This window comes from Aspergillus terreus, genomic scaffold (assembly GCF_000149615.1).
Source record: "Aspergillus terreus NIH2624 scaffold_12 genomic scaffold, whole genome shotgun sequence".
Taxonomy (NCBI): domain Eukaryota; kingdom Fungi; phylum Ascomycota; class Eurotiomycetes; order Eurotiales; family Aspergillaceae; genus Aspergillus; species Aspergillus terreus.
The window spans coordinates 587933-614973 of NT_165935.1; the positions used below are offsets into that span (position 1 = coordinate 587933).

At 52.8% G+C, this 27041-nt stretch overlaps 10 protein-coding genes across 10 annotated transcripts; 7 read left to right on the forward strand and 3 right to left on the reverse strand.

The window, feature by feature from the left end:
- Positions 1-645: 645 nt before the first annotated feature.
- Positions 646-1901, forward strand: ATEG_08188 (putative mitochondrial carrier protein; the record flags this gene model as incomplete). Its single annotated transcript, XM_001216809.1, has 4 exons — positions 646-770; positions 938-1093; positions 1142-1415; positions 1482-1901. 4 exons carry the CDS (start codon positions 646-648, stop codon positions 1899-1901), a joined length of 975 nt encoding a protein of 324 aa, XP_001216809.1.
- Positions 1902-2544: 643 nt separating this feature from the next.
- On the forward strand, positions 2545-3744 carry ATEG_08189 (mannosyltransferase complex subunit MNN9; the record flags this gene model as incomplete). Its single annotated transcript, XM_001216810.1, has 2 exons — positions 2545-3675; positions 3724-3744. The coding sequence occupies 2 exons, from the start codon at positions 2545-2547 to the stop codon at positions 3742-3744; spliced, it is 1152 nt and encodes a 383-aa protein (XP_001216810.1).
- Positions 3745-4072: 328 nt separating this feature from the next.
- Positions 4073-5514, reverse strand: ATEG_08190 (Zn(2+) transporter YKE4; the record flags this gene model as incomplete). Its single annotated transcript, XM_001216811.1, has 4 exons — positions 4073-4088; positions 4135-5074; positions 5125-5275; positions 5374-5514. The coding sequence occupies 4 exons, from the start codon at positions 5512-5514 to the stop codon at positions 4073-4075; spliced, it is 1248 nt and encodes a 415-aa protein (XP_001216811.1).
- A 261-nt stretch (positions 5515-5775) lies between these two features.
- ATEG_08191 (66S preribosome component NOP16) lies at positions 5776-6556 on the forward strand (the record flags this gene model as incomplete). Its single annotated transcript, XM_001216812.1, has 2 exons — positions 5776-5906; positions 5968-6556. 2 exons carry the CDS (start codon positions 5776-5778, stop codon positions 6554-6556), a joined length of 720 nt encoding a protein of 239 aa, XP_001216812.1.
- Positions 6557-7425: 869 nt separating this feature from the next.
- Positions 7426-8313, forward strand: ATEG_08192 (tyrosine-protein phosphatase; the record flags this gene model as incomplete). Its single annotated transcript, XM_001216813.1, has 2 exons — positions 7426-7830; positions 7867-8313. The coding sequence occupies 2 exons, from the start codon at positions 7426-7428 to the stop codon at positions 8311-8313; spliced, it is 852 nt and encodes a 283-aa protein (XP_001216813.1).
- Positions 8314-9097: 784 nt separating this feature from the next.
- Positions 9098-13311, reverse strand: ATEG_08193 (putative ABC bile acid transporter; the record flags this gene model as incomplete). Its single annotated transcript, XM_001216814.1, has 3 exons — positions 9098-12582; positions 12729-13242; positions 13291-13311. The coding sequence occupies 3 exons, from the start codon at positions 13309-13311 to the stop codon at positions 9098-9100; spliced, it is 4020 nt and encodes a 1339-aa protein (XP_001216814.1).
- A 1198-nt stretch (positions 13312-14509) lies between these two features.
- On the forward strand, positions 14510-15469 carry ATEG_08194 (lysoplasmalogenase; the record flags this gene model as incomplete). The annotated part of the gene is made up of 2 exons (XM_001216815.1): positions 14510-15271; positions 15389-15469. The coding sequence occupies 2 exons, from the start codon at positions 14510-14512 to the stop codon at positions 15467-15469; spliced, it is 843 nt and encodes a 280-aa protein (XP_001216815.1).
- An 874-nt stretch (positions 15470-16343) lies between these two features.
- ATEG_08195 (NAD-dependent epimerase/dehydratase family protein) lies at positions 16344-17267 on the forward strand (the record flags this gene model as incomplete). Its single annotated transcript, XM_001216816.1, has 1 exon — positions 16344-17267. One exon carries the CDS (start codon positions 16344-16346, stop codon positions 17265-17267), a length of 924 nt encoding a protein of 307 aa, XP_001216816.1.
- A 452-nt stretch (positions 17268-17719) lies between these two features.
- ATEG_08196 (PEX28-32 family peroxisomal membrane protein) lies at positions 17720-19264 on the reverse strand (the record flags this gene model as incomplete). The annotated part of the gene is made up of 4 exons (XM_001216817.1): positions 17720-17733; positions 17901-18823; positions 18879-19016; positions 19098-19264. The coding sequence occupies 4 exons, from the start codon at positions 19262-19264 to the stop codon at positions 17720-17722; spliced, it is 1242 nt and encodes a 413-aa protein (XP_001216817.1).
- Positions 19265-20542: 1278 nt separating this feature from the next.
- On the forward strand, positions 20543-25030 carry ATEG_08197 (putative protein kinase; the record flags this gene model as incomplete). Its single annotated transcript, XM_001216818.1, has 4 exons — positions 20543-20563; positions 20728-20831; positions 20972-24962; positions 25019-25030. The coding sequence occupies 4 exons, from the start codon at positions 20543-20545 to the stop codon at positions 25028-25030; spliced, it is 4128 nt and encodes a 1375-aa protein (XP_001216818.1).
- Between the last annotated feature and the right edge of the window lie 2011 nt (positions 25031-27041).

A 27041-nucleotide genomic window follows, 5' to 3' on the forward strand; every position in this document is an offset into this window, starting at 1 on the left:
TATATCTCGCTTATATGGCATCCTAAAGGCTGTCTTTGTCTAAATAGTCCGTCAAGACATGCATCGTGACGAGTGGATCGAATGCTTGTTTGAAGTGTCTTGGGTGAGAAACACGGGAGCGAGGATGGTTATATATTTCTATGGACCTGGGGTGGACAGTGTCTGTTGACATTTTCATGTAACCACCACAGCCATGACATTGCAGTGCCCGATAACCAACGTCGAAAGAGTAGGTAAACAGTCGTCTTGTCTTACACCCATGCTTCCCCGCCTGGGTGAATGCTTGAACGGATCGGCGAACCCCCGGAGTTGGACTCGGACTCCCCGATCCGCCGAGTTTTGCGGGGCGCAACGCAGCATAAGATGGCATCTCCGATCTTCTCTTGTACCTCCTCCTCCGCTTCATCGATGGAGTTCCTATCGTTCATAATAATACTTTGATCGCCGCGCCCTATATAATCGCTCTTTTCCGCCTGTCAACACCGCACTTCGTGTCTAGCCGACTCGGTTGATCGTCGCCACGACCTGTCCGATAACGGACCGCCAAATTCAGCAAGACACGGACGGTGAGCGACTCGACCACTGGCGTCGCGTCGCTTTGGGACTGCGCGAGAAAACCACCTGCGACAATACCGGCGACTGAAAATGTCGTCACCCTCACCGTCTACAACGACACCGACCTCAGCGATCCCGACGCCACAATCGACGATGGGCAATAATGGGTCGGGGCATGGGACGCCGTCGACAAGCTCCAAGCACGACTATAAAGGGTTTGTGGCGGGTGTATTCTCTGGAATCGCCAAGCTGAGTGGTATATACTCCCCTCATTCTTGACAAATGGCAATTTGCTAATGTATTTGAACTATAGTTGGCCATCCGTACGTGACGACGCTCTATCTATATCCTTGCACGACACCCCACGCTAACCGCTTGCTAGATTCGACACCGTCAAGGTCCGCCTGCAGACGAGTACGGAGGGACACTTCAAGGGACCATTGGATTGTGTCTTGCAGACCCTGAGGAAGGAGGGTGTAACTGGGTTGTATAAGGGAGCGACGCCGCCGCTGGTCGGATGGATGATGATGGACTCTGTGTAAGCCGAGCCCACCTTTATCGTTAGTCCGCTCACTGACGGAGGTAGTATGCTGGGCTCCCTGACGTTCTATCGACGCATCCTACTCGAGAACGTCTTTTCGAAACCCGAGATTCGGCGTCTCACGCCGTTCGCCCGACACCAGCCCGGCCTTAATGTCCTCCCCAGCTTCGGCCATGGTATCGCAGGCATCATGGCCGGTACGACGGTCAGCTTCATCGCCGCCCCGGTGGAACATGTCAAAGCGCGTCTCCAGATCCAGTACGCCGCCGAGAAATCGCAACGGCTGTACAGTGGGCCGATTGACTGCGTCCGCAAGATGGTAAGCCATGTCGAGACGTGCTTGGAGAAAGGCCTTTTGGAAATGACCACGAACTAACAATTGCAGCTCCGCACACACGGCATCACCGGCCTCTACCGCGGTCTCTTCGCGACGATCCTCTTCCGGTCGTTCTTTTTCTTCTGGTGGGGTTCGTATGATGTCCTATCGCGACTGATGAGAGAGCGGACCAGCCTGTCTGCGCCGGTGATCAACTTCTGGGCCGGCGGAATCTCGGCCCAGATCTTCTGGATCATGTCGTATCCGTCGGATGTGGTGAAAAACCGCCTGATGACGGACCCCATGGGCGGCGCGCTGGGCGACGGGCAACGGCAATTCCGGTGGTGGAAGGACGCGGCGGTCGCGGTGTATCGGGAGCGCGGGTGGAGAGGGTACTGGAGGGGCTTTGTGCCTTGTTTCTTGAGAGCATTCCCGGCGAATGCGATGGCCTTGGTTGCATTTGAGGGTGTGATGCGGTGGCTGCCGTAGCCAGACGAAAATAGAACTATACTAGAACACAGCAACGAAATGCATTGTACATAGACTATATGCGATGAGTCTTTAATAGAGCAATTAAAACAGATCAATTTATTGCCATAGAGAATGTCGCATCTCATACGTTCCTGATAAGCGTCTTGTGCCTCTATAGTATCCGCAGGTGCTATACAGACGCCGACATGCCGCATGCGGAATTTGCCTCTCCAAAAACAGCCACGGTCTCTCTCCCTCGATCACTCCACATCATATCATCGATGACCTCGGGCTGATTCGCAGATTGCACCGGTCCATCCAGCTCGAACGTCCGATAGGCGCAAGGCGGAGCGACGTGAAACTGTGGTTCCGCGAATCTTTTCCGGCATCGTCCAACCTCACCTCTTCGCTCTCTCTTCACACCAACACCACATCCCCTTCTATCCTTCGGTCGCTGTCGCCATGTTCGTGGGTCACTCCACGATTACTTTCCGTCCTTAGATTTCGAACCCGTCTCTGGCCGAGCCTGACCGATCGACGACGTGTCCTGGATTTAGACCCTGTCGATCGCCGACTGACCACGTCGACTCTGTCCCTCATCTGCAACACCACCACCATCCTTCGTCCATCACACACACCTCCTGTCCGGTCCACGGCCACAATGGCCGTCGCACGCTCCATGCGACGCACCAGCTCCACCACCGTCGTCCTGGCGGCCATGCTGGCCCTCGGCTTCCTCTTCTTCCTCCTCACGCCGTCCACCCCGGACGTCTCACCCATCTCCGCCCCCGGCTCGGGCTCGTCACAGCAACGACGAGAAGACAACGCCGCCGAGAACCCGCTCTCGCCGCCGACAAAACCCTTCTTCAAGTCCCAACCCCTCCGCGAGGACGGCTACCAGGCCGCGCCGCCCGTCGTGCACTACAACCTCAACGAGCTGACCAGCACCAGCGACTCCGCCGCCAAGGGCGAGCGCGTGCTCATCCTGACCCCGCTGGCGCGCTTCTACCAGGGCTTCTGGGACAACGTCGTGCGCCTGACCTACCCGCACGAGCTCATCTCCATCGGCTTCATCATCCCGCAAACAAAGGAGGGCAACGCCGCCGCCGCGGCGCTCGAGGACGCCATCGCCAAGACCCAGGCCGGCCCCCTCGACGCCCGCTTCGCCAGCATCAGCATCCTGCGCCAGGACTTCGACCCGCCGCTCGCGTCGCAGGACGAGAAGGAGCGCCACAAGCTCGAGAACCAGCGCGTCCGTCGCGAGTCCATGAGCCGCGCCCGCAACAGCTTGCTCTTCACTACCCTTGGCCCCGCGTCTTCCTGGGTCCTCTGGCTCGACGCGGATATCGTCGAGACGCCCCCGTCTCTCATCCAGGACCTCACCGCCCACAACCGCCCTGTCATCGTGCCCAATTGCTACCAGCGCTACTATAACACTGATACCAAGAAGATGGACGTCCGGCCGTATGACTTTAATTCCTGGATTGATAGTACCTCCGCCCGGAACCTCGCGGATAACATGGAGCCCGATGAGATCCTCCTCGAGGGCTATGCGGAGCTGCCGACCTACCGCACGCTCATGGCGTATCTCGCCGACACCGAGAACCCCAACCCGCGGCGGGTCATCGAGCTCGATGGCGTCGGGGGCACCGCCCTCATGGTCAAGGCGGATGTGCATCGAGACGGCGCCATGTTCCCCGCGTTCCCTTTCTACCATCTCGTCGAGACCGAGGGCTTTGCCAAGATGGCCAAGCGGTTGGGTTATTCGGTGTTTGGGCTTCCGGATTATTTTGTGAGTGGTCCGTAATGATTGGAATGGATAAGTGCTAATGCGTGACAGGTATATCATTACAATGAGTAACAGTCTCTCCATCTTCCTTCATTGTTGCATTGATTAGAATCGCTGCATCCGCGCGCTGTGCGCGAGGTCATCTCATTGTTGTTTTGCTATCTATGGGCTCTGTTTCTATAAATGTTTCTGGTTCAGTCGGTTGGCGTCAGGTTGATTATGTGGCAGGTAGTTGGGCCGAGAGCTGTAGCTATACATCGCCATTGCGGCTATATCATGCTTAACTCTTGGTACCGGTCTGTCTGTAGAAGGTACCCGGCACTGGATCGACGATCCCTGATAAGTCCATCGTACTAGCTGCCTTAGATAATGGCGTCCACGGCGTATGGAACATACCCAATTAGTCCCACGAGATCCTATCAAGTCAGCCCAAGCACTCACAAGACCAAGCAAAAAACTTACCCAAGCATGATACCTGCACCGACTGCCACCGCCAAAAACTGCACAACCGTATTCTTAATCTCCCGGCGCTTGTCCTTGCCGGTCTCCAACAGCTCCGGAATCACCGACACCGTGCCGACGTACAAGAACGTCCCCGCCGTAAACGGCAGCAACATATCCCCCCACGACAAGCTCGTCCCCCACAGCCCGCCCGTCGCCGCCCCCTCACCAGCACTGCCGCCGCCATTCCCGCCAAATTCCTGCACCGCAATCCCAATGAACGTGCCGAGGAACGCACCGACGGCGGTCACAAACTGCGCGCCCATGGCCTTTCGCTTGGAGAAACCGGACTGCACAAGCAGCGCAAAGTCGCCGACCTCGTGCGGGATCTCGTGGAAGAACACGGCGACGGTGGTGGTGGCGCCGATGGTGGGTGACGCGTAGAACGACGACGACATGGCCAGGCCGTCGGTGATGTTGTGCGTGAAGTCTGCGATGAGGTTGAGGTACCCGCCTAGCTTGACGCTGGGGTTGATTTCCTTCTCCGGGGCGTCGGTTGCCGCGGGGAACGATTCGCCGGGGGATGCTTGCGGCTTGCGCTGTTTGAGTTCGTTGCCGGCGGCGTCGCTGGGCGAGGAGCCGGATGCGATGGCCGCGGGCGTATCGTCTGCATGGCTGTGACCGTGAGAGTGGTCGTGGCCCGCACCGCCGGTGGCAATCCGCAGTGCCTTGTCCATGGCGACAAAGGTGAAGAAGCCCACCATGATGCCGAGGCCGAGGAGAAGGTTGCGGTTGGGCTCGACCATCACGAAGCGCACGTGGTCGGGCGAGTCCTCGCCGAGGAAGATCTCCGGAAGGAGGTGGAAGAGCGTGTCGCCGAGGAGACCCCCCACGGCGAAGGCGACCATGACGGAGAGCGAGGAGGGGTCAATGTTGGGCGGGCAGAGGGCCAGGAGGAAGTCTGAGGAGTTAGCGAGGGATCGACCAGAGTGGGGTGTGGGAAAGCTGTACTGGGTGGTCCGGAGATGTAGATGGTCGCCAGGATGGCGTTCACGGCCGGACTGCCTGGGAAGAGGACAGCGAAGATCTTCGAGGTCAGACTGGTGGTCTGTGGATTGGAGGCGCGTTTGTGCTCGTTGAGCGATTCCACGAGGGGACAGTTCTGGGGTTGTTAGTGCTCGTACTGGTAGATTTACATGCAGGACTGTCGAATGCTAGCGCTAGACACTGCCTGCATGGGACGGATGGACATGGACACACCTGCAACTCATCCTCGATCTCGGCGACAGAGAGATCCCCCACCGAGACGGCATCATGGGCCCATGCGAAGGCAGAGAACAGCAGGAGTCCAGCTGCCAACGCTAGGATGACCCTGCGCATAGCCAGAGGGGAGGAAACCATGATAACCGCGACAATGGCAGGACAGCGGGGAATATACAGGGGAAGAGGGGGAGGAGATGCACGCGATAGTTGGGGAAATTCAGGGTCCATTTAGTCTGCTTATCAGTTTGCCGTTTGGGGTATAGCGCCAGATTAGGTAACAAGCACAGACAAACACGCCAAGCCAGTGCAAACCGATCAACTTTTTGATAAGAAATCGAAGCAAGCATCATTTTTCTCGCCGCATACAACAACCCCCAGCATATCCCCGCGTCAATCACCATGGGTACCATCCGCCAGAAGAAGAAGAACCGCTCTTCCGTCCCCAAGACCAAGGCCAAGCGGACCGGTCAGCTGAAGAATGGCAACAAGAAAATCAATGTCCTAGGCAACGCCATCATTGCCGAGAACTGGTATGGCCTTCTGAAAAAGCAGATTCCGACAAAAACAACCCATTAACACTGGATATTTCAGGGACCGCAAGCTCACTCTGACACAAAACTACCGCCGACTGGGACTCGTTCACCGTCTGAATGCCCCCGCCGGTGGCTCGGAGAAGCGCGCGACAAAAGATGGCACCATCGTGACGGACCCCGAGGACCCCCTCTACATCAAGAGTAGCACCGAGTCGATTGCGAAGACCCTGGGGCTGGGCGAGGCTAAGGTCGAGCGCGACCCCGAAACCGGCAAGATTATCCGCGTGATTGGAAACGACGACGAGGTGGAGATCGCCGGGCGCAAGCGCCGCCGCTCCAACCCGCTGAATGACCCGTTGAACGACCTGTCCGATAACGAGGAAGATGCATCCGCTGGTCCCAACAAAAACGGGCCCAGTGCGATTGTGCAGCAACTGGAGCGTCAGGCCGACAAGGAGAGCAGCCAGGTTGCCAAGAAGAAGCCTCGTCATTTGAGCAAGCGCGAAGAAGAGTGGATTGAGGCCCTGATCCAGCGCCATGGGGACAACGTCAGTGCTATGGTTCGGGACCGGAAATTGAACCCCATGCAGCAGTCTGAGGGTGATTTGAAGCGGAGGATCCGCAAGTGGAAAGAGATGCAATCATAACGGTTGGGCTATATGCATGTCTGATGGCGAATTGGCGTTAGATGGTTCATTCCGGACAAAAGTCTTTTTCTGGGATTCGTCGGTTGATTATAGATTTCGTCCTATGCTTGGATGTATAGTTCCTGTGATATAAATACCTCGAGGACCTGAGTTTGGTCTTGTTTATCATGGCAACTTTGGGATCATGGGATCACATCAGTGGTGATTGATACCTCGGTACAAGGGGACCACCAATCTCTCCACCGTAGATGAGCTGTAGAGATTGATGATATCTTCACATTCCAGTGGCAAGTCTGTCTGGTCTGTTTCCATATCTGGTTGCGCCTCCAGCCACACGGGTTACTGTGTGCAGTGGCGGCTCTATAATCTCACATGTCGATTAGTATGTCCCCTTAAAGATGATTTCAAGATTGCGTAAGAAGGACCCTGCCAATTGTGCTTTCAGAAAAGTTCTTGTTGGCGCCATGTATAGGTTGAGACCCGTTGAAATTAGGCTCAATCAGACCCGTGTCAAACAAATGCTTCGGATCTTGAACATGTGTCATGTATGGCTCGTTCCCTTTGTGTTTCCTTTCTCATCAGCCATGTTCCTGGTTCATAACATGATGGGCGCAGGAGGCATTTGCGATACTGGTTTTTATACGCATGATTTCCTATTTGGGGCATATGCTCCCGCTGGAAACTTCGTATATCCATGGACGTAGACGGCACAAACAATGGAACAGCCTAGAAAACAAGAAATGCCCTACTTCTCAAGACTGTATCACTGTCGCTCAATTGAGTGTATATATAGGTTGGTAGAAGGTCCATTCCTTTCACATTCTATGACCCCAAATCGAACGATCCAAACCTCCTATATCCTATCAACAATGAAATACCAACCTCCAAACTGGGAACAAAAGCCCTTTGTCCAAGTGGAAGGTGTTTTCAATGTGCGACAGTTCGGGGGCTACCCCAGCACACTCTTTCCAAATGCTCGCACACGAGAGAACTTCCTGTATCGATCAGGCCACCTCGAGGACATTACAATGAAGGGCCAAAGGACGCTGGAGGAGGACCTCAGGATAGCCGCCATTTTTGATCTGCGGAGTGAAGACGAATCCGCCGTCTGCACAGAGCTTGGCTTTTATGATGGCACACCTATCTCCAGAAGCATAGCTGGTTGTGAGAGAATCAGGTTACCCATCCAACGTGAATCATACTCGTTCAAACAACGGGTGGACAGATATGTCAAATCAAATATCAATCCTGAGGAAAGTACCCCGTATCTACGGGTGTATACAGAATGACTGATGGATTCAAATGTTTAGTCTGTGTCCGACGACTATCTTGCCTTGGCCCGAGACGGTGCTCAGACTGTCCAGTTCATCCTTCTCTACATTCTTGAACACCCAACCAGTCCGTTGTTGATTCACTGCAAGGTGGGAAAGGATAGAACGGGGGTCGTCTTCGCCATTATTCTCTCTCTTGCTGGAGTCCCCGATGAGATTGTGGCTGCGGAATACAGTCTCAGCACGTTGGGACTATACCCGGCAAAGCCAAACATCCGGCGGTATTTGGAAGCCACGAAGTCAGACATCAAGGATATTGATGCGTCGGTCAGCAAGGCAATCGAATGTAGGCAAAGCTATATGCTTTCCACTCTCCAGAAGATTAGGGATCATTATGGCAGCGTTCGTGACTATGTTAGAGATGCTTGTTTTCTCACAGATGCTGAGATTGAGGGAGTCAGGTATTGTTTGGTCAAGTCGGGATGAAAGCTGGCATGATACCGAATTATTGGTGATCCTGATGGGGGAATGTATATCAGTTTGTGTTTGTTGATACCAAGATGACCAGAGCATGCAAAAGCAAATAATTCGCAGTCTGCAGTTTGTGCAGTGAGCAATATATGCTTCACCTAAAGTACCCAACGCGCTGATGCGAACGATTACACCCTACTAGTCCTCTTCATCTCAGCCCCTCTCTAAGAACAGGAAATCATGCGTTGTTTTCGCGTCTCATCCGGCCGCAGGAGACCCTACCTTCCCTCCTATACTGCGACTGGTCGCGACTCAGGGTCGTCCATGCTACGGTGGGTGGCACAAGGTTATTGACGCCAACATGGCGCCAATTACACGGTCTGTATCTGTGCTAACGTCGAGCGACGCAATGAGCCTCGTATCTGAACGCACCTCAGCGATGAAATCGAGCGAACTTGCTTCTGTCGAAGTAAGATCCGCAGTGACCATGGCCAAGACTGCGATGTCCGCTATTTCGACTACATCCGCGCGGATCGCTATTCCCAGTCAAGGGGATGTGACGAGACCAACGCAGGAATCTATTGCGAATGCACTAGCTGATGCTGGGACGCAAAGTCGAGATCGTGGGTTTCCGCGTTGGATGTGGGTGATTGATCTGGTTGGTTTTGCGCGGCTTTGTTGGAGATTCGACTGACGCGAGAGCGAAATACATGGTCTACTTCGTCTAGAACGAGTTATTCGTGCAAAAAGCTTCAAATGTGACATCAAAATGCGGCTCGTCGCTAAGTCCAGTTCAACTCTAAACACTTCCCTTATCCTGCACATAGCCCTGCTCCGAGACCCTCCCCTGGTCCAGCACAACATAATAATCCGCATCTTTGATAGCCTCCAGACGATGCGCGATCGTAATGACAGTCGACTCCTTCATCTCCTCGCGGAGAATCTGCTGGATCTCGAGAGAGCTCTCATGATCGATCGACGCAGTCGCCTCATCAAGGATAACAATCGAACTGCGACGCAGCACCGCCCGCGACAGACCGATCAGCTGTCGCTCGCCCTGACTGAGGTTGCGCCCGCCGGCCTCGACATGCGTCTCCAAGGTCCAGCCATGTCGACTACAAATGCGTTTCAGCACGTCGGCACATTCTTCGTCTGTGTATTCACCGGTGGGATCCAGGTTCAGCCGGATACTGCCGGGGAAGAGAACGGGGTCCTGCGCGACGAAGGTTACCCTCGTGCGAAGCGCTTGTGTGCTAACCTGCGCGATGTCGATGTCGTCTACGAGGATGCGGCCGGATTCGGGACGGATCACGCTGAGAAGCGACACGGCCAGGGTGGACTTCCCGCTTCCCGTGCGGCCTATAACTGCCGTCGTGGACCCACCGGGGATACGAAGGGAGACGTGACTGAGAGATGGGTCGAGGTGAGGAGCGTAGCGGATAGTTGCATCTTCAAACACAATGTCGCGGCCGAAGCGTGGCCACGATGCAGGGGGTTCGATCGTCCCCGGCGACTCCTGCTCCACGTGGAGGAGCTCGTCGACGCGCTCCACGGAGACGAAATCCATCTGGAGCTGACCGTATTGCTTGCATAGAGCGTGTGTGGACGCGACGAAGTTGTTCGCTGCTATGAGGACGAACGCCGCGAGACCCGGAGAGACGTTCGTATACAGGGCGAGGACTGTCAGGCAGAAGGTGGATATGGCGGAGAGACCTTCGAAGCGGTACATCAGCCAGCTCTGGAGAGACCAGTAGAAGTGGTCCATGCCCTGGAACTTGTCCACTACGTGGATGACTCGGTTTTGGAAGCGGGTCTCTGCATGGAATGCACGGACGGTTGTAAGGCCATGGAGGAGTTCTCCAAAGTTAGATATCAGCGGACTGAGTGAAACCATTTCCAGTCTTCGTAGGCTTTGCGACGTGGGGAGGAACCGGAGGAATGTGATTATGAACGCTGCAGTGAGGATAAAGGTGAATCCGAGGAAAGTGGGTGTCACTGAGGCTATCACCAGGATTGACGAGACCCAGGTTATTGCCTGGAACGCGATGATCTGAAATTGCTCGCTGATGTTGCCGTCCACCACCCCGATATCAGAAGTCAGTCTGTTCATTAGTCGTCCTATCGGGGTCACGTCGAAAAAGCGGAAGGTGGCGTGGCTCACGCCTACCATCACGTCATGGAAGAGAGTCTTGCCAGCGCAGTAGACTATAACAAGCATCAAGAGCTGGGCGAATAGGAGCATGACAGACTGGAATGTGGTAATTGCGAAGAAAGCCAGCAGCCATGGTTTCACGTTCTCAATCGGTGGTGGGAGTTGACCGAGAGGGTCCTGAGGCGTCCAGCGAAGTAGACTAGCCACTGCCGGATGAACCAGCGATTCCCCGGAGAATGACTTTTTGTTTGACGGTGTGTAACCCAGAAAGAGGAGTATATGGTTGTAGGCCTCTCCCCATTCTTTGAGAAACCAAGACTGAGCCACGGATGCAAGTCTGTAGACGGCCAGCACGACGACCAGGGTAATCCACCATCTATATTTCCCGGCCTTGATATAGCTCCAATAGACCCTAGCCTTGACTCCCCATTCTGCTCTGTGTTCGTCTTCGATGAACTTCGCTGGGACTGCAGCGGTGTCGTCATCAGATGGTACCTCGTCCTGGGTGTCATCATCTGTTGTCTCATCTCGCGCCGTTTCGGCTTGCTCGGAATCAAGGTTAGGAATGACATTCCTTCCTTCAATCACGGCCCTTCCATGTTGAATGTGGATGATCTGATCAGCAACGTGACGTACTAGCGTCGTGCGGTGCGTAACGAGAACGACGACGCGATTTTGCATCAGCGGACCCATAAAGCACTTTTTGACTATACTCTCGGCCGTGTTATGGTCCAGAGCAGACAGGGGGTCATCAAGCAGCAAGATCCTGGAAGTACTATAGACCGCGCGTGCCAGAGCCACCCGAGATTTTTGTCCGCCAGAGAGGCCGATGCCATTCTCACCCACGAACGACAAATCGCCATGCTTAAAGTTGGCCAGATCTGGAATCAACGCACAGGCATCCAGGACCCTCTTGTATCGCTGTTCATCGTACGGAGCCGAGAACAAGATATTGTCACGAATGCTCATGCTTTGTAACCATGGAGTCTGCGCACAGTATCCTACCATGTCGTTTGGTACATAGGCAGTCCCCGTCAACCGGTCCAGTTCGCCTAGTAAAGCTTGTAGAAGTGCGGTTTTACCAGCACCAACTTTGCCGCACACAACGGTGAGGCCAGTTGATATCCTAACGTTGATATCAGAAAGCACGGGCGACTGCTTCCCAGGCCAGGCAAATGAACATGAGTCCAATAGGATATCGGAATTAGCTTCCGTGACCCCGACCCTTTTCTCCTTATCTGGCTCGGCCATAAAGTCCTCTATTCTTTCCATGGCAATGGAGGCGTTAATGAGAACAGTGATAAGACCGGGAATATCTCTCAGACGGGTCTCGAGCATCGTGAAGAGTTGAAGAGCGGGGAAGATAATGTCAATGCTGAGGGTGTGGCCAGCCAACAGAGTATAGGCGTACAAAGCAACAACCGGGAATACACCGCTTGCAAAAGCATTGACGAAGCGGATCAACACATTCCACAGGCTGGTGACAATACGGAGGTTCAGCTCCGATTGCCTGGCATCCATAACCTGTCGCAGCCAGTGATTCTGCCATCCGTACCAGCGAAGGTGGCGGAGCGCCTCCACGAACTGGGAGGATATCTGCAATCTAGCATCTGTAGCGACTCGGCGCACTCTTTCCCATCGCAGAAGAGTACGGGTAATGAAGGCATTGATCACCTGAGCGATCAGAATAGCCAGGATACCCAAGAAACATGACGGCCCAAGCAATTTCCACACGAGTGTAATGGCAATCACAAGACCAACAGGCTTATCCACCAGAGTATCAACTTCCCAAAATCGTTGGGCCACTTCGTAGACATCGCCGCGGAGCAAGTTGAATATCTTGCCCATTGAAGCAGTTGTCTTTGGCTTGCCTTCACGATTTTGAGATCGTCGAGAAAACAGACCACACCATTTCCTTCCTTTGCGTTTAGGTGCGTTATCGATATTATCAACGTCGTCAGTCTCATCTTCCGTGCTTGCTACTTTGGCTTGTATCTGCTGGTCAAAGACATTCTTCCGAGACAATGCCTTTTCATAGACCATCATGATCATCTCACCCCTGCTTCTTTCATAGCATCGTCTGCCGTACCAAATATTCAAAACTTGTGACTGCGCGGCAACCAGCCGCAGAACTAACGACAGCACGGCATAAGTCAAAGCAACCCGGTGCGGCGAGTTTGGATCCTGCATAGCCTGTAACAATTGCTGAAGCAAGACAGGTGTGGAAAAATCTAATATTCATTAGATCCTGTACACCCAACGGGGTCATGTCACGTACCGCAGAGCATTTGCACAATGGAGATCGTGGTGATAATTGCGACGTCGATGCCATTGGCTCGGAGTAACCGCGCAATAACAGATCCCTTGAGTTGGCGAAATTTGTCGTGCAGCCTGCGATGCTGAAACTCAAACCCCAGGAACCATACATCGTCTTCATTTAATTGCCTCTTCTTTCCTATGGACATGAGCGGGGCCATCCAGGATACGCTGAGGAACTGCCATAGCCGCAAGTTGTCCTCCGGACTGCGGTAGTCACTAGACGGCGGATGGCCCACGACACCAATACCCATCCAAGGTAGCGATGGTTTCCGAAAAGGCATTGCGAGGATGGTCGTGCAGGCCACTAAAGCTGTGCCAGCAGCGACGTAATAAGCAAATAAGTTGGAGACCGCATAGGTATCACGGTTAATGATAAATGCAGTCTCGACAGAAAATGCTGCCACGAAGAAGGCCAACATTGAGACGGGGCATGTTCTAGGTCTTTTGGTAGTAATGAGGCCAGCACATGCCATCTAGAATGAGTCAGTCGATGTCTCTTGAACTAGGGAATGCCTCCATACCCAGGACGCTAGAAGAGCCATGTTGGCCATGTTCGGGTCCGTATGGATGATTTTGATAAACTCCCGCCACAACACCGACGGCAGAGGTGGCGAGCAAGCTTATCACCCAACCTATTCTCTGTTTCGGATCGTCTGACGGGACATCAGGGCAAGTTGTCTGCTCGGTCACAAAAGGTCTGGTCCATTTGGGGCCGATGAGCGTGCAGAAGAGGGCCAATCATATGCCCTAACGCGAGGACTACGATTATGATCCCTGGAAGAATGGAGAAGTACCCCATTGCACATGGGGTCAGTCGAGCATGTGCCGAGTCCTACACAGCATCATTGTTAGCAGGAATATAGTCGTCGTAATGCTCTTGACCACTTACCCATATTGGGTGACATGTATCTCGGGCGCCATATCCCTCGGTCAACGGCATTGGAGCAGTTGACACGCAATCTGGCTTGAGATGGAATGAGGGATAGATTGAGAGAGCTGATGTTAAATGGGTGTTGGCGATGAAGGCGGAGTAACCACCGTGGTGCCTCAGGTATCAACACTTCCATTTCCGGATTCGCTCTAGGATGCCGCCGCTTTTTACTCCTTTAGGAAATCATCTTGGTATCGCATCGGCCAGAGTATAGACGGTCTTACGATAGCCCTTCCTTGATTTGAGGCGCCCTTTCAAGAAGAGATACAGAGTGTCCCTGAGTGAAATGCTTTTTTACTTCCTGAAATCAAACCAAACCCCACCATATGCCCAAGAAAACCGGTATACTGCCTCTCACTATGCCTGCGTGTTAGCGATGTATATAACCACACCTCTTAGCGGACGCTATATCAATAGCTATACATGACGTAGGGAAGTGGACAGAGCAGAATTGGAAGCACGATACGCATCTTCATCACCTTACATCCCGTCTCATGCATACTGAGAAGTTCGCTATGAGATATATTCTGCGCCGCGACTGTTGCCCTCTTCTGATGAACATTCCCATTCAACCCAGGGTTCTTTTTATTTGTTTCTTCTCTCTCACCTATATTGAGAAGAATCAATACCCTCTACCTTAGACAAATTATTCTAAAATGAAACGTAGGTTATCTCCACGCGCATCTTTCCACGTGCCACGTGAGGCTATTGTATATCCCGAGGTCCATCTTGCAAATGGGTCTATTTAACCACACCCATTCTATCCAAACCGATCAATCTTCTGTTGAACAACATAACATTCGATCAACATGTCGACAACCATCTCAATGCCTCCCGGGCCAGGGACTTATCTGCTCATAGTCTCTCTCCCTTTACTGGTGATTTCAGAATTCCGGTCCACATCCTACGTTGGAATATGTCTCTTCAAGATGCTCTCCTCCGTGGCCTTCCTCAGCGGCCCCCTTCTCCAAGCATCGACAAATGACTCTCCCTACTGTCGTCTCATTACCGCCGGTCTACTGTTCTCCTTAGTCGGGGACTTCTTCCTCCTCCCTTCTCGGGGCGACTTCTCCACCCGGGATTCCACCAAAGAAAGAAAAATTTCAGCATCCTTCCAGCTTGGCGTCGTCGCCTTTGCAGCCGCTCACATCGCCTATGTTTTCGCCTTCCTTAGTGATAGCAGAGAAACCTCCCGCGAGCTCTTGGCAACCACCTTCGTCGCCACAATGGTGCTTGCCAAATGGCTCGGGGTCGTATACCCGCCGTCCCATTCCTCGGCTACCAGCAACGTGCTTGATCTCGCGGTTGCGCCTGATATGAGACCGCTTGTCTTTGTGTATGCGCTCATCATCAGCTCCATGTTTGCGGTCGCGGTTTCCACACTCCCGTCATCGCTTTCGACTGTCTTGCCGTACCAGCGGAGTGTAGGCGCTGCCATGTTCGTTGCGAGTGATTTGTTCGTCGCGAAAGATGCATTCGGACGGTCATCTGCTCCCGATCAACGTGGTTGGTTCCGTATCGCGGTTGGTTATGGCCTTTACTTTTGGGGGCAGATGGTGATTGCGGGGACAGTGGGTGCGTAATCTTTGTTGCGTTAGTAGATATGAGTTGGAGTGTATATGGCTGCTGAGCGGTGAGGCATGAGTTATAATCAGATGCATAATGCACTAGACTATACTTTCCATGAGGGATCCATTGGTTCCAACAAGTGCAATGGCAAGGCTGCTTGCGGTCTGTACTGTGGTCCACTCCCTTGTCTGTCTACATGAAAAAATGTTGTATGAGTCCACTTGGAATGAGCTCTATCAAAGAAAGCTTCTCTTGTACTTCCTTTCACCTCTACATACATATTCCCAGATGCAATAGTCAACCTGAAATCCCTGTAGCCGTCGGTAATTGAGGATAGTCCTACTTACCGAAGACCTTCATTCACTTTGTTCTTATACTAAACCATGGCGCCCACTCTCCCTAGTGAAAAACCAGTAGTCGATGTACTCGGATAACCCCCTGACCCATTGATTGAAGGACTTTCTATCAATACCGACGACATTTCTACCCGACACAGGCTGTGGCTATATAGCTTTTTCGCATCTTAATCTAGAACCTTGCACAATCCTGTCCCGCCATTGATCTAGAAGCGGACCACGTCGCACAAAATGAAAAGTCTCATTCTTTGTGACAGGATATCTGTTCATTCATGACATGGATATACCTTGTGCATTACTGTCCAACACGCTAGGAGTGGCTGTCTCTAAGCACCAAGTGAAGGGTTTGTGTGAAAGGCTTCACTGTTTTCTACTTGCCATCACCTTGCTGGTTCCACCTTAACATCCAACCAAATCTTTCTCAATTGTGCTACATATAACTTGTGCATTGAAAATATAGGCTGGCTACTCTCTTCACGTCAAAATACATCCCACTTCACGTATATTTCTGGAACTCTCCTATTTTTATTATTTTTTGCAAGCCCGTCACTATAGAGCTATCCTGCAGCATTTAGACGCTCGAAGCTATAAATACTTGCAGAACCCAGCCAGACTAGAAGTCCTGTCCGATTACCCATTTCACATCTTCCCTATCCCTAATATCGATACACTTGGATATCCAAGCTTCCTTGCTCAAAATATTCCCTGCCAAACAACCATGTCCAAGCGTATCATCGTCACCGGTGGCTCCGGCAAAGCTGGTCGAAACATTATTGCACACCTGCTTGCCCAGGGCTATGAAGTGCTCAACCTCGACCTGGCTCCCCTGACCGGCCCCCTCGCGGAGAAAGTCCACACCCTGCACGTCGATCTCAGCAACACCGGCCAGGTCTACTCAGCCTTGACTTCCCACTTCCACCTCTCCGAGCCCTTCAGGGAGCCTCTCAACCAGCTTCCCGACGCAGTCATCCACCTTGCCGCGCACGCGCGCAACATGATCGTCCCGGACAGCGAGACTTTCCGCGGCAACGCCCTGGCCACCTACAACGTGATCGAGGCGGCCTGCCGTCTCGGGATCAAAAAGATCATCACCGCCAGCACCATCTGCGTGTACGGGGTCGGCTTCGCCGAGGGCGACGTCGATTTCCCCGCCTTCCCGGTCGATGAGGACCTCGACGTCAACCCCATGGACACCTATGCGATCTCGAAGATGTGCGGCGAGCGCGTGGCCCGCGGCTTCGTCCGTCGTTTCGGCGTCGACATCTACGTCCTGCGTATTGGTAGACTGGTCGAGCCGCAGGAGTACGCCGAGGCCATGTTCGACTCCTACGTCAAGGAGCCCCATCTGTGGAAGGTACATGGCTGGTCGTACACGGATGCCCGTGACTTGGGTCAGATGTGTGAGCGCGCCATCCTCACGAACGGTCTCGGGTTCCAGGTTTTCAACGCCACCAATGACGAGATCACCAACTTTGCGGCCTCTACTAGCGAGTTTCTGAAGGAGCAGTGTCCCAACGTGCCTTTTACCCGTGACATCGAGGGCAGGGAGGCTCCCATCTCGAACCGCAAGATCAAGGCATTGCTTGGTTTCCGTCAGGAGCACCCCTGGGAGAAGTATTATCCCAACGCGCAGCAGGAGTGAGTTGTTTGATTCGTGTCGGGTGGTGTCCTGGCCGATGCCTTCTGACTTGTAGTTCAACCAAATCGGGAGTTTGTTTGGGCTTGGGAAGACGTGGTTCTTGCAGTTTTGTGATAGACTCAACATTGTTGCGGCTTTTGTTCGTAACTTAGACAGTTGAATGGCAATCTGGATTTCGATTTCGTATTCGGTTTCATTTCAAACGCTATGAGGTATCGTAGTAATAAAAGCATGTGTGATTGAGGTAGACTCATCGGTCCTGCTCGTCATCCGTGGGCTGCTCTTTATCGCTCTCCGCCATGCTGATTCGGTGCACGACGCGCACCCATCGCCGCCGTCTCCATTCTCCCATCACATTCGGGCCGATTCCCCCTTTCTCTTCATAATCTTGCGAGGCGCGTGCTTTCCCCAGCTTCTTGGCCTTCTTGCCCTCGCTCTTAGATGTTCTCCTCGTTTCAGAATCCAGATCCTGGTATCCAAGTGCGTTAGCCACCCCGATCTCATCGCTCGCCAATGCAGTCGACGGCAAGTCCCAGACCCAGCCGCCGATCTCGTCACTGCCAGAGCTGCCTTCGGCGCCTTCCCCGGAAACCTCGAACCCGACGCCGGTGATCATGCGCTCAACCACCCACTCACGACAGTCCAGATCCAGCTCCCACTTCTTACTCTTCCAGGCCCAGCCCCGCGGCGGCTGGACATCTTCAAAGAAGCGACAGCCCTTGGGGCGGTCACCGGCAATGCGCGACGGTGACAGTGGATCATACGGCATAGGGCTGAAAAGAAAGTGGTCCCATACTGATTCAGAGTAGGGCGCGAGCGAGCGGTATTGAATCTCGAAGATTTCGACTTCCCGCTCCTCGGAGTAGGTGTCCAGGGAGATATCAGCTATGGATCCCATAAGAGACATGGCGGCGGACGGTGAAGATGGTAGCCCTAGCATGTCGGGAACCTGCTCTTTCTGTGGAAGCTTTTCGGGCGCAGATTCGCCGGCGAGGTCGATGGAGATGTTTTGGAAGAGCTCGCGAAGCCGGGGGTGACTCGAGAGGATAGCAGCATTGCCACCAACGAGGAGGATGTACCTCCATGGCATGAGGTGGGCGGTCAGAAACATCAACGCTGTTGTGAACATGCAGAGTAGGAAGACTGATGAGGAGAGCTTCTCGTTCGAGAAATTGGTCAAGGGGGCGAAAACTGAGACCGTGGCGTCGTGGAGGTCAGAGAAGTCGGCCATGCAATTTTGCAGATCGCGCATGTTGCGGAAGAAGTCCTTCGACGTTTCAGAGGCTGGCTTGATGGTCCTTGCTGGCGCAAGGGCTGGGCCTTGATATGAGTAGTACGGGGTTATGCTGGAGGTGGAGGTTGATGGAGGCGGGGGGTGGCGAGCCAGAAATGCCGGGACCATCACGAAGAGCAAGAAGCATGCCAAGGGAAGAATGACCAGTAGGTGAGGGTCAAGGCAGACAAATGAGTAGACAAAGAGGAAGGAATACGTGTGAGACGGCTTCTTCCAGCTGAGGAGACGCTCCACTTGGTTCTGAAAGTGAAATACCACGCCAATTCTATCGAGGTGTCAGTAACCGAGTGATAGGGAAGAAAAGGACGAAGAAGACTCACCTTGCATTGAATCGGCGGAAGTTGTTGGCCATCAGAGGCAGACTAAATGCTGGCCGTTTCGGGTCTGCGGCGGGCTTATCGCCGACAAACACAGTATCATCGTTGACATTGTCGGTGGGGACTACTTGTTCGAGAAGCCTGTCATTTATGTTAGGTTCCCAGGAAGGGAAAAACCATAACAACCATGTGGACTATAGAAAGAAGGAATCAGCAACTTACTTGGTAAAGAGTCGGTCTTGCAGAGACCGTCCAACCCCCGAGGGGAAGCGCTTGTGCCCTGTCGTCGGCCTCGAAGCGTTCGCTTGCTTGGATCCATGATGACCGGGAGAGATGAGAGGGATAGGCTCGTCACGATTGACGATAGCGTCGGGTGTGTATTCATCCATAATGCCACCTCCCAGAGACAGCAGTAAGGGTACAGGAAGGGAGACGCATCGCCGATTGCAGAAGACGAGAGGTTGATTGATGCTCGGTTGTTCGCAAGCGGAAGCACATGCAAGGCCGAGTTATGCAGCGATGAGGTAATGAAGGCTGAGGTAAGCATTGCATCCACCTTACATAGCGCTGCATGACAGTAATTGTATTACGCAATAATACACTGCACGACAGCCGCTCATTGGTTGCCTGTCATCGACTCTGTTTGTGCTGTTTGCAGCAGGAGTCGTTCACATCCTTTCCCAATCGGGCGGTGGAAAAGGAGCAGGGGGGACGCATCTCATACATCGCAAGTACCTCAGAGATACCCCATCCTGCCCTCTGTGGTAGGTGTAAACCAAGTACTAAGCATGTACCTACAGTAGCTCCAGGAGACGGCCACCAACGGCGTCCTGTGTTTATTATCCACCTCAATTTCTTTTTATTATTGTCGGCGTCCTCGCATTCACAGTACATCCCATCCTGCCCTTCTGGGTGGGTTTTTGTTTGTACCCAAGTACCTCCAATGTTATAGCGATTGTTTGGATACGCCTTTGTTTACGTATCGATTCAGATTGTTTTGCTGCAGAACCACCTAGTAGGTCTCCTGATAGTTAATATTTTATTTCAATCATTCCCTGTAATTTCCCTCCTTCCCTCTGTTCATACGACAGTAATCGGGGTTTTGTTCGCAAGTACCTCCTACAATACTTCCTCCCGTAACTTTTCTTTCCCTGCCGGCCCAAAAGTTGTTCCTAAAACGGCCAGAGTTTCTCCTCTTCCTCCCCCAACATCACCGAAACCCACACCACCACTTCTTCCTCTCGACTTTCAACCTCTTTCTCTCCGAAAACCACCTCTCGACTCTCTCAGACCCAGAGACAACCCTGATCGCCTTCCTCCGACTGTCCAATTCCCCTCTCGATCCCCCGTCGAATGTCTTGGACCTTCCTCTCTCAGTAATCCCCGCAATGGACCGGTAACGATCGTTGATGAGTCGCGCGACGTTGGTGGTCAAGGCTCGAATCTCCATTGGTCGAGCACGAGAAGTCCTTTTCTCCGGAAAGATCACTGCGATTGAGGATCCCTCGTTCCATTTCCCGCTATATTTTTCCGTCTCCAGTTTCTCTCCTAGGCGTGTTTCTCCCACGCCTGGAGCTTCAACCTTCCGACCTTGAGGATGCCGGAACGGCTGCCTTCCCAGCAGTCTCCAGCAAAGGGGTCGCGCAAAGTTCCCAGTCCGTCTCGAAATGACGCATCAGGACCAGGAGGTAAGTTGGTTGTTTTTGCGACAATGCCTCCGTTCCTGCATAATTGCAGCTCAACAATAACTAACAACCCATTTTGGTGATCCGCAGAGGGACCCGCACGTAGACGATTGCAAAAACACCCCTCGACGACCTTCCTTGCTGATTCTTCTTCAACTGCCACAAAGCCCGGTTCAGGGTCACGAATAGGGGTCATGAACCGAAGAAGACTGTCCATTCGAGATCAGAAGGCTCCTCAAGGCCCGCGACCGCAGGAGCCGTCACGAAGAAGGTATCCCGGCGCCATCAAAGCTTCCCCCTCCACCTCCTTTTCCTCGTACACATTGTTTTGACCCGCCCCAAAAACCCACTTTTCTCGTTACCCTGGATTTAATACCCTCTACACGGTGCTAACGGTCTCTCGTTGTGTAGCAACAATCCCGGCTCCTTTTTTCACTCCGGCAACTCCTCTATCGACTCCACGAATGAATCCACGCAGAGTAACAGTTCCCGCGTCAGTCTCCGATCGACCAGCATGGGCAACTTGTCGAAACTGGACTCTAACCAGACCCCTCCTGACAATGCCGATTTCCTTGCGCCGGTGAATTTTGATGACTTGCAAAATAGTATCATGGCTGAACCGAGTTTAAATCACTTCCCTATGCCCCGAACTAGCGGCCCGACATCCGAGTACCGTTCGAAAAATTCCTGGGCCAATAACGCCAACCACACCGACGAAAATGGCCAAACTGGCCGTCTCAGAAGCAACTCAGTCCGTCGGAAAAGCATTACGAATCAGGGCACACCTGGAGAGTCGACATCCTCGCGTCCCCCGAATTTGGCTACGGCAACTAGAGCGCGTCGCCAGAGTCTGGTCCAAGGCCAAAATACAAGCACTGGTCCTGCGCCACGTGCACCACGCAAATCCATCGGGCTTGGGTCTGCTCCTTCTGGCGCCGGGAGACGACAGAGCTTGTCGGCTCGAAAGCCCAGCGTGGATACCACGCGTCTCGACCAGGCCACTCGCCTCCGACCAAGAACACAGTATCCGGAAGAGAGTCAGAATGATCCAACGAAAGTCCCGGCAACTACGAGGAATATGAAAGCCAAGTCATTCCAACCCCCGTCAAGGGAGCCTCGCGACGGCCTCCTGACCGCATCGGGAACAACGGACCACTCGCGGTCTTCTTCAACCAATGCGGTTCGAACACCAGTCAAGCATACTGCAGGGAGAACTACAACACCATCGTCGTCAGCATCCAAGCGGGTCTCGGTCATGCCTCCGGTTGCGACAGGTCTTGGGGCTCGCACCATAAGTCCCACTGACGCTCGACGGCTGAAGCGAATGTCGACCGCGCCCCAAGCACAACCGATGCCGTATACGCCCCCTGCGCAGGCTGATCCCATTCCTTTCCGTCCTCGGTCATGCGCCCAATCTCCTTCAGCAATTCCACGAAAAAGTGTCACACCCTCTTCTAGCAGAACTACTCCTGATCCCAACCGCAAATCATACAGCTCTGGGCTATCCCTGTCATCAAACACAAGCTATAATTCGGCCAGAAACTCCGGCGGCTCGTTACAAACCAGGTTGTCCCAAACGTCCTCGTCATCTCGACTACCCACGCCTAAGCCTCGTGTGGAGCATGTAGTTGCTCCTGAAGAGGAAGTCCCTCCGGTCCCGGCAATCCCCAAGGCATACGAGTCACCGAAGGGCGATTTCGAGCAGCCGACGTATTCTTCTCCCTTTGTCATGGGCCGAAAATCTAGTCTTCCGGTCGACATTGGTCTATTGAAGATTAAGGCTGATACGGACTCCAATCCATCGAGCAGCGTGACTGATGGCGAGGCGAATGGATATGATGGGCGAGAAATGAAAACCCCCGAAGCAAAGCCCAAACCTCCTGCAATCTATGGTAAACGAAACTTGCAACCTTTGAAACTGCCACCTTTGAATCTACTTCCCTTAGGGACGCCGATGACGACCAAGATCGAAGCATTGAAAGATCGGGAAGACGATGCCAAACCGTATACGCCTACGAGTCAGCTCATGTCCAAGACCCCAAGCACACCTCTGACGGCTTCGAAAGCGAATTTCTTTTCTGTTCGGGATGACGATGATGGGGCTCCGAGAACGCAGGCACGGAGCAGTACATCACACTTCATCGTAAGCACCTCTTCGGGTGCTAATTTGAGGACTGCCAGCAGCTCCAGCGCGCTTGCAACCTTTGAGAATACCCCGGGTGGTGCGCGAACTGTTTCGCCGTATATCTCATACACGCTGCCAAAGAGCAGCAGCGAGTTCAATTACTTACGGCAAAAGGCCAGTGGAGACTATACATCCCAGGCGGCGCAGCTGGGTTCATATAAGTTGAATGGCCCCCGCCCACAAACGCAGTCCTCATCCCTGAGTCAATTATCCACGCCTACCGATCCGGATAACAGCGCATCCGAGACGTCTTTGCGGAGCAATATCACAGTTGCCCGCCAGCGCAGTAACTCTCGAACTCAAGCCACCGCGGACTCGAAGGGTGATCCCCAAAAATATGATCGTATGCCTCCGCCAAAGCTTCCAGCATCTGCGACGTGGAATAATTTATCCACTGCGAAGAACACGAGCCCTACAATGAAGACGTCCTACCTGAAGACCAGGCGACAAGCCTCCGTGTCTCATACATCTAACCCGGCACTGAGGAAGCCAAGTTTCAGCAGTGAGCAAAGCCTCAATCTAGAGCCAACCCGTTCAAATGATTCTGGAGAGGGTGATCCCGCCCAAAACCGCTCTGCTTCGTCGATCCTTTCACCAGTGCACAAGATTATCAATTCCGCAAGGTCGAGTGCAGCAGCTGCCCCGAGGGCTCCCGAGCCACAGAAAGATGCTGACGTTGTGGCTGCGGACGATGAGATGCGAAGACTCGCTTCTAAGCGCAAAGATCTGGAGAATGCCGCTAAGGACTTGGATGCGTTACGCCGCAAGGCTGGGCCCAAGGAGCGCGTTGGTCCAGCTCAGGCTCTGAAGATGGCTAATCTGAACATTTTTGAGCGGGGAGAGATCATCGACTTCAAGGATATCTACTTCTGCGGGACTCAGAATGCGAAAAAACATGTTGGTGATCTCAATGCGCAGGCTGCGAACTTTGGCTATGACGATGACCGCGGCGATTACAACATCATTATTGGAGATCATCTCGCCTACCGCTATGAAGTGATCAATGTCCTCGGTAAAGGTAGTTTCGGCCAGGTTGTGAGGTGCATCGATCACAAGACTGGGGGTCTCGTGGCGGTCAAAATCATTCGAAACAAGAAGAGGTTCCACCAGCAAGCCCTTATCGAAGTGAATCTGCTGCAGAAACTCAAGGAGTGGGACCCTCACCGTCGCCATAGTGTGGTCAACTTCACCCAAAGTTTCTATTTCCGAGGCCATCTTTGCATCTCTACTGAACTGCTTGGAATGAACCTCTACGAGTTCATCAAGGTTCATGACTTCCGCGGCTTTTCTTTGAAACTCATTCGCCGTTTCACCAAACAGATGCTGAGTACATTGACGCTTCTTCATGCAAAGAAGGTCATCCACTGTGATCTCAAACCAGAGAACATCCTTCTCGTCCATCCGATGAGCTCCGAAATCCGCGTTATTGATTTTGGATCTAGTTGCTTCGAGAATGAGAAGGTGTACACTTACATCCAAAGTCGCTTCTACCGCTCCCCTGAAGTCATCCTTGGAATGTCCTACGGCATGCCGATCGACATGTGGAGTGTGGGCTGTATTTTAGCTGAGCTTTATACAGGCTATCCCATCTTCCCTGGAGAGAACGAGCAGGAACAGCTTGCTTGCATTATGGAGGTGTTTGGGCCTCCAGAGAAGCATCTGATCGAGAAGAGTACTCGGAAGAAGCTGTTCTTTGATTCTCTGGGTAAGCCCAGGCTTACAGTCTCCTCTAAGGGACGCCGTCGCCGCCCAAGCTCCAAGGACCTTCGACAGGTCTTGAAGTGTGATGATGAGGCCTTCCTTGACTTCATTAGTCGCTGTCTGCGCTGGGACCCAGCGCGTCGTTTGAACCCCCATGATGCCCTCCGACACGAATTCATCACGGGAATCAAGGCGCCTCCCCGGTCTAGAACGTACCCGACTGCAAGTACCCCCGCCAAGCGGGGAACTACAGCCTCCAACTTGACGTCTGGCCGCCCTCTTCCCGACCCTCCGAAGACTGGCCCATTTGTGCGCAGCCGAGACGTGTCGGGTAGTTCTCCGGTGAAGCCCACTTCAGGGAAACGTCATTCTACTGTCAGTGGATTGGCACCCTCGACGCCTGCCAAACGAGGAACGGCGACCACCACAGCCCCCGGATCTGCGTTGCCACGTGTGGCAGCTCGGAGCATTAGTGGGAAGCCCGACCTCGCTACCGCCGCGGCAGCCACCAGCCTGGTAAGTCCACACGTCACCAGAACAGAGCAGAATTACAGCGACTAATTCGGTTTTAGAGGAGTAAATAAGGGACCCTGTGCGATGTCCGCCTCCTGATCTTCATTCTTTCGCTTCTTGCATATTGTAATAATAATCGTTTGTTGTTGGTTGCATAAACAGGTCGGGAAGTCTGTTGTTTTGTTATGCCCTCTTTTATTTTTACCTGATGAACGACGTTGATCCCAACAGATGGTCAACCAGGATTCCTCATCTTATACCCTGCTGTGGATCTGCATGATTAACCACGTCTTGTGTTTCTACCCCATGCTTCCATTGCTTCAGCCTGTTATTTGATCTTGTTACGACTGTGGAAGCCTGTTGTTGCTCCATCTTGCATGTCCATTTCCTTTGTCCTTCGCTTCTGCTATACTGCTGTTGTCGTTCTCCCAGTCGGACTGGAGATAGACCTAGATCCAGCGCGTGTATATTTACTTTTGGTTTCATGGTCTACAAGCATTCTGCCTGGCGCCGCGTCAGCGGAGAGCTTGTGATGTTAGCATTAGCAGACCATTTATGCATATATCCAAGACTCTTCGGAGAATTCGGCTCGGATTGTGACGTGAGGACCAGTAGATTCCGTACTTTCATCACCGTCCACCCGTTCCTCCCATGCACGACCACCGTTCTCACTGTTCCAAACCATAGGAGAGCTTCTCCGGATATATTAGATTTAGACGGAGTTGTCAACAAAAATAGAGGGTGGCAGTCGGCAAGAAGGGTGTATATTAATTTTATTGTGACTTGAATGCTGAGATGTGGATGATATAGGGAGAAGATGTGATGAGTAGCTGGAGGTATTGGATTGTCTACGAGGACAGCCGGCCTATTTATCGTTTTCTGGCTCCCAGGAAGCTGGCCAAATGAAGCCGCTTCTAGTTTTTCGGGGAATATACCCAGGTACTATCGCTTCTGAGATGTTACTCATTACATGTTCGCTCTGGGTTCCATACATTGACTGACCTACACAACTTTTTGTAATCAGCAAGAGAACTAAGCTTTTAAGTATACATCCTCTCATAATTCATGATGAGTACTTCCATTCCCGCATCAAGTTCCACCGCCATGCTGTCAAGAACATGACCTTAACGTCTTCCCTGCTGTTGGCTTCCACCGGAACTCGTGCCATGAGCTCCAGTGCTTCCAGAGTCAGGGTGTCCGCCACTCTGATGCGAGCTGTGGCTGCCACCGGATTGTTGAGCCGTTGCTCTATCGCCAGCGGCCTGGGCTCGCGCCGCAAATGATCCTGAACTCATATCGCCTCCTCCCTTCGCCTATAGCGATATTGTGTTAAGCATGGTACAGAGAACAACATCTGAGAGGATGTAGGTGGCCCTACCTGAGAGGATTGTATCCGCTCAGAATCAGATTTTGTCATTTGGTGATGCGGCATTTTGATGGTTCGTGAATTCGTTCAAAGGATGCTTGGAGATTTTGAAAATGCCCGACATTGACTCATCAGGGAGCTCTGTTTTATATCGCGTCCCAGATTATTCTAGACCACACAACCAAGAAGATCATCTGACCAAGGGGCCACGGAGTGTCCTTCCCACCAACATCGGTAAAGAACCACCAACGTCAGTAGAGAACCCATGGTGTGTGGTACACACATGGATTGGTAGGAAGATATGATATATTAGAATGGAATAATCGAGAGAATAGTCAGTGATAGAGGTCCGCTAATCATGAGATTTCAGATGCATATTCTGACTTTTCAACGTTGAATCTAACTTATACATGATTCATAAATCAGGATATGGAGGGTGCAGAATAGTGTCACGAAGCATGTGAACATGTGAAGGCAGCAGCCGAGACTTATAGCCTCAGCAGCATTGTTATGGTGATGATTTCAGATGTCCTCACATCCTGGTGGTGGTTGTATACAACTGGATGGGTGTAGTCGAAATAGATGGGCGTCGGATCTGATAAGCGATAAGCCGATCCGGACTACTTGGCCTCATCCCATCTCCGCCTTGCAACTCTCTCTCTCCCCTCCTCTGCCTCTGCCCCGTCGTGTCTATCGCTCCTTTGGAACCACGGCCT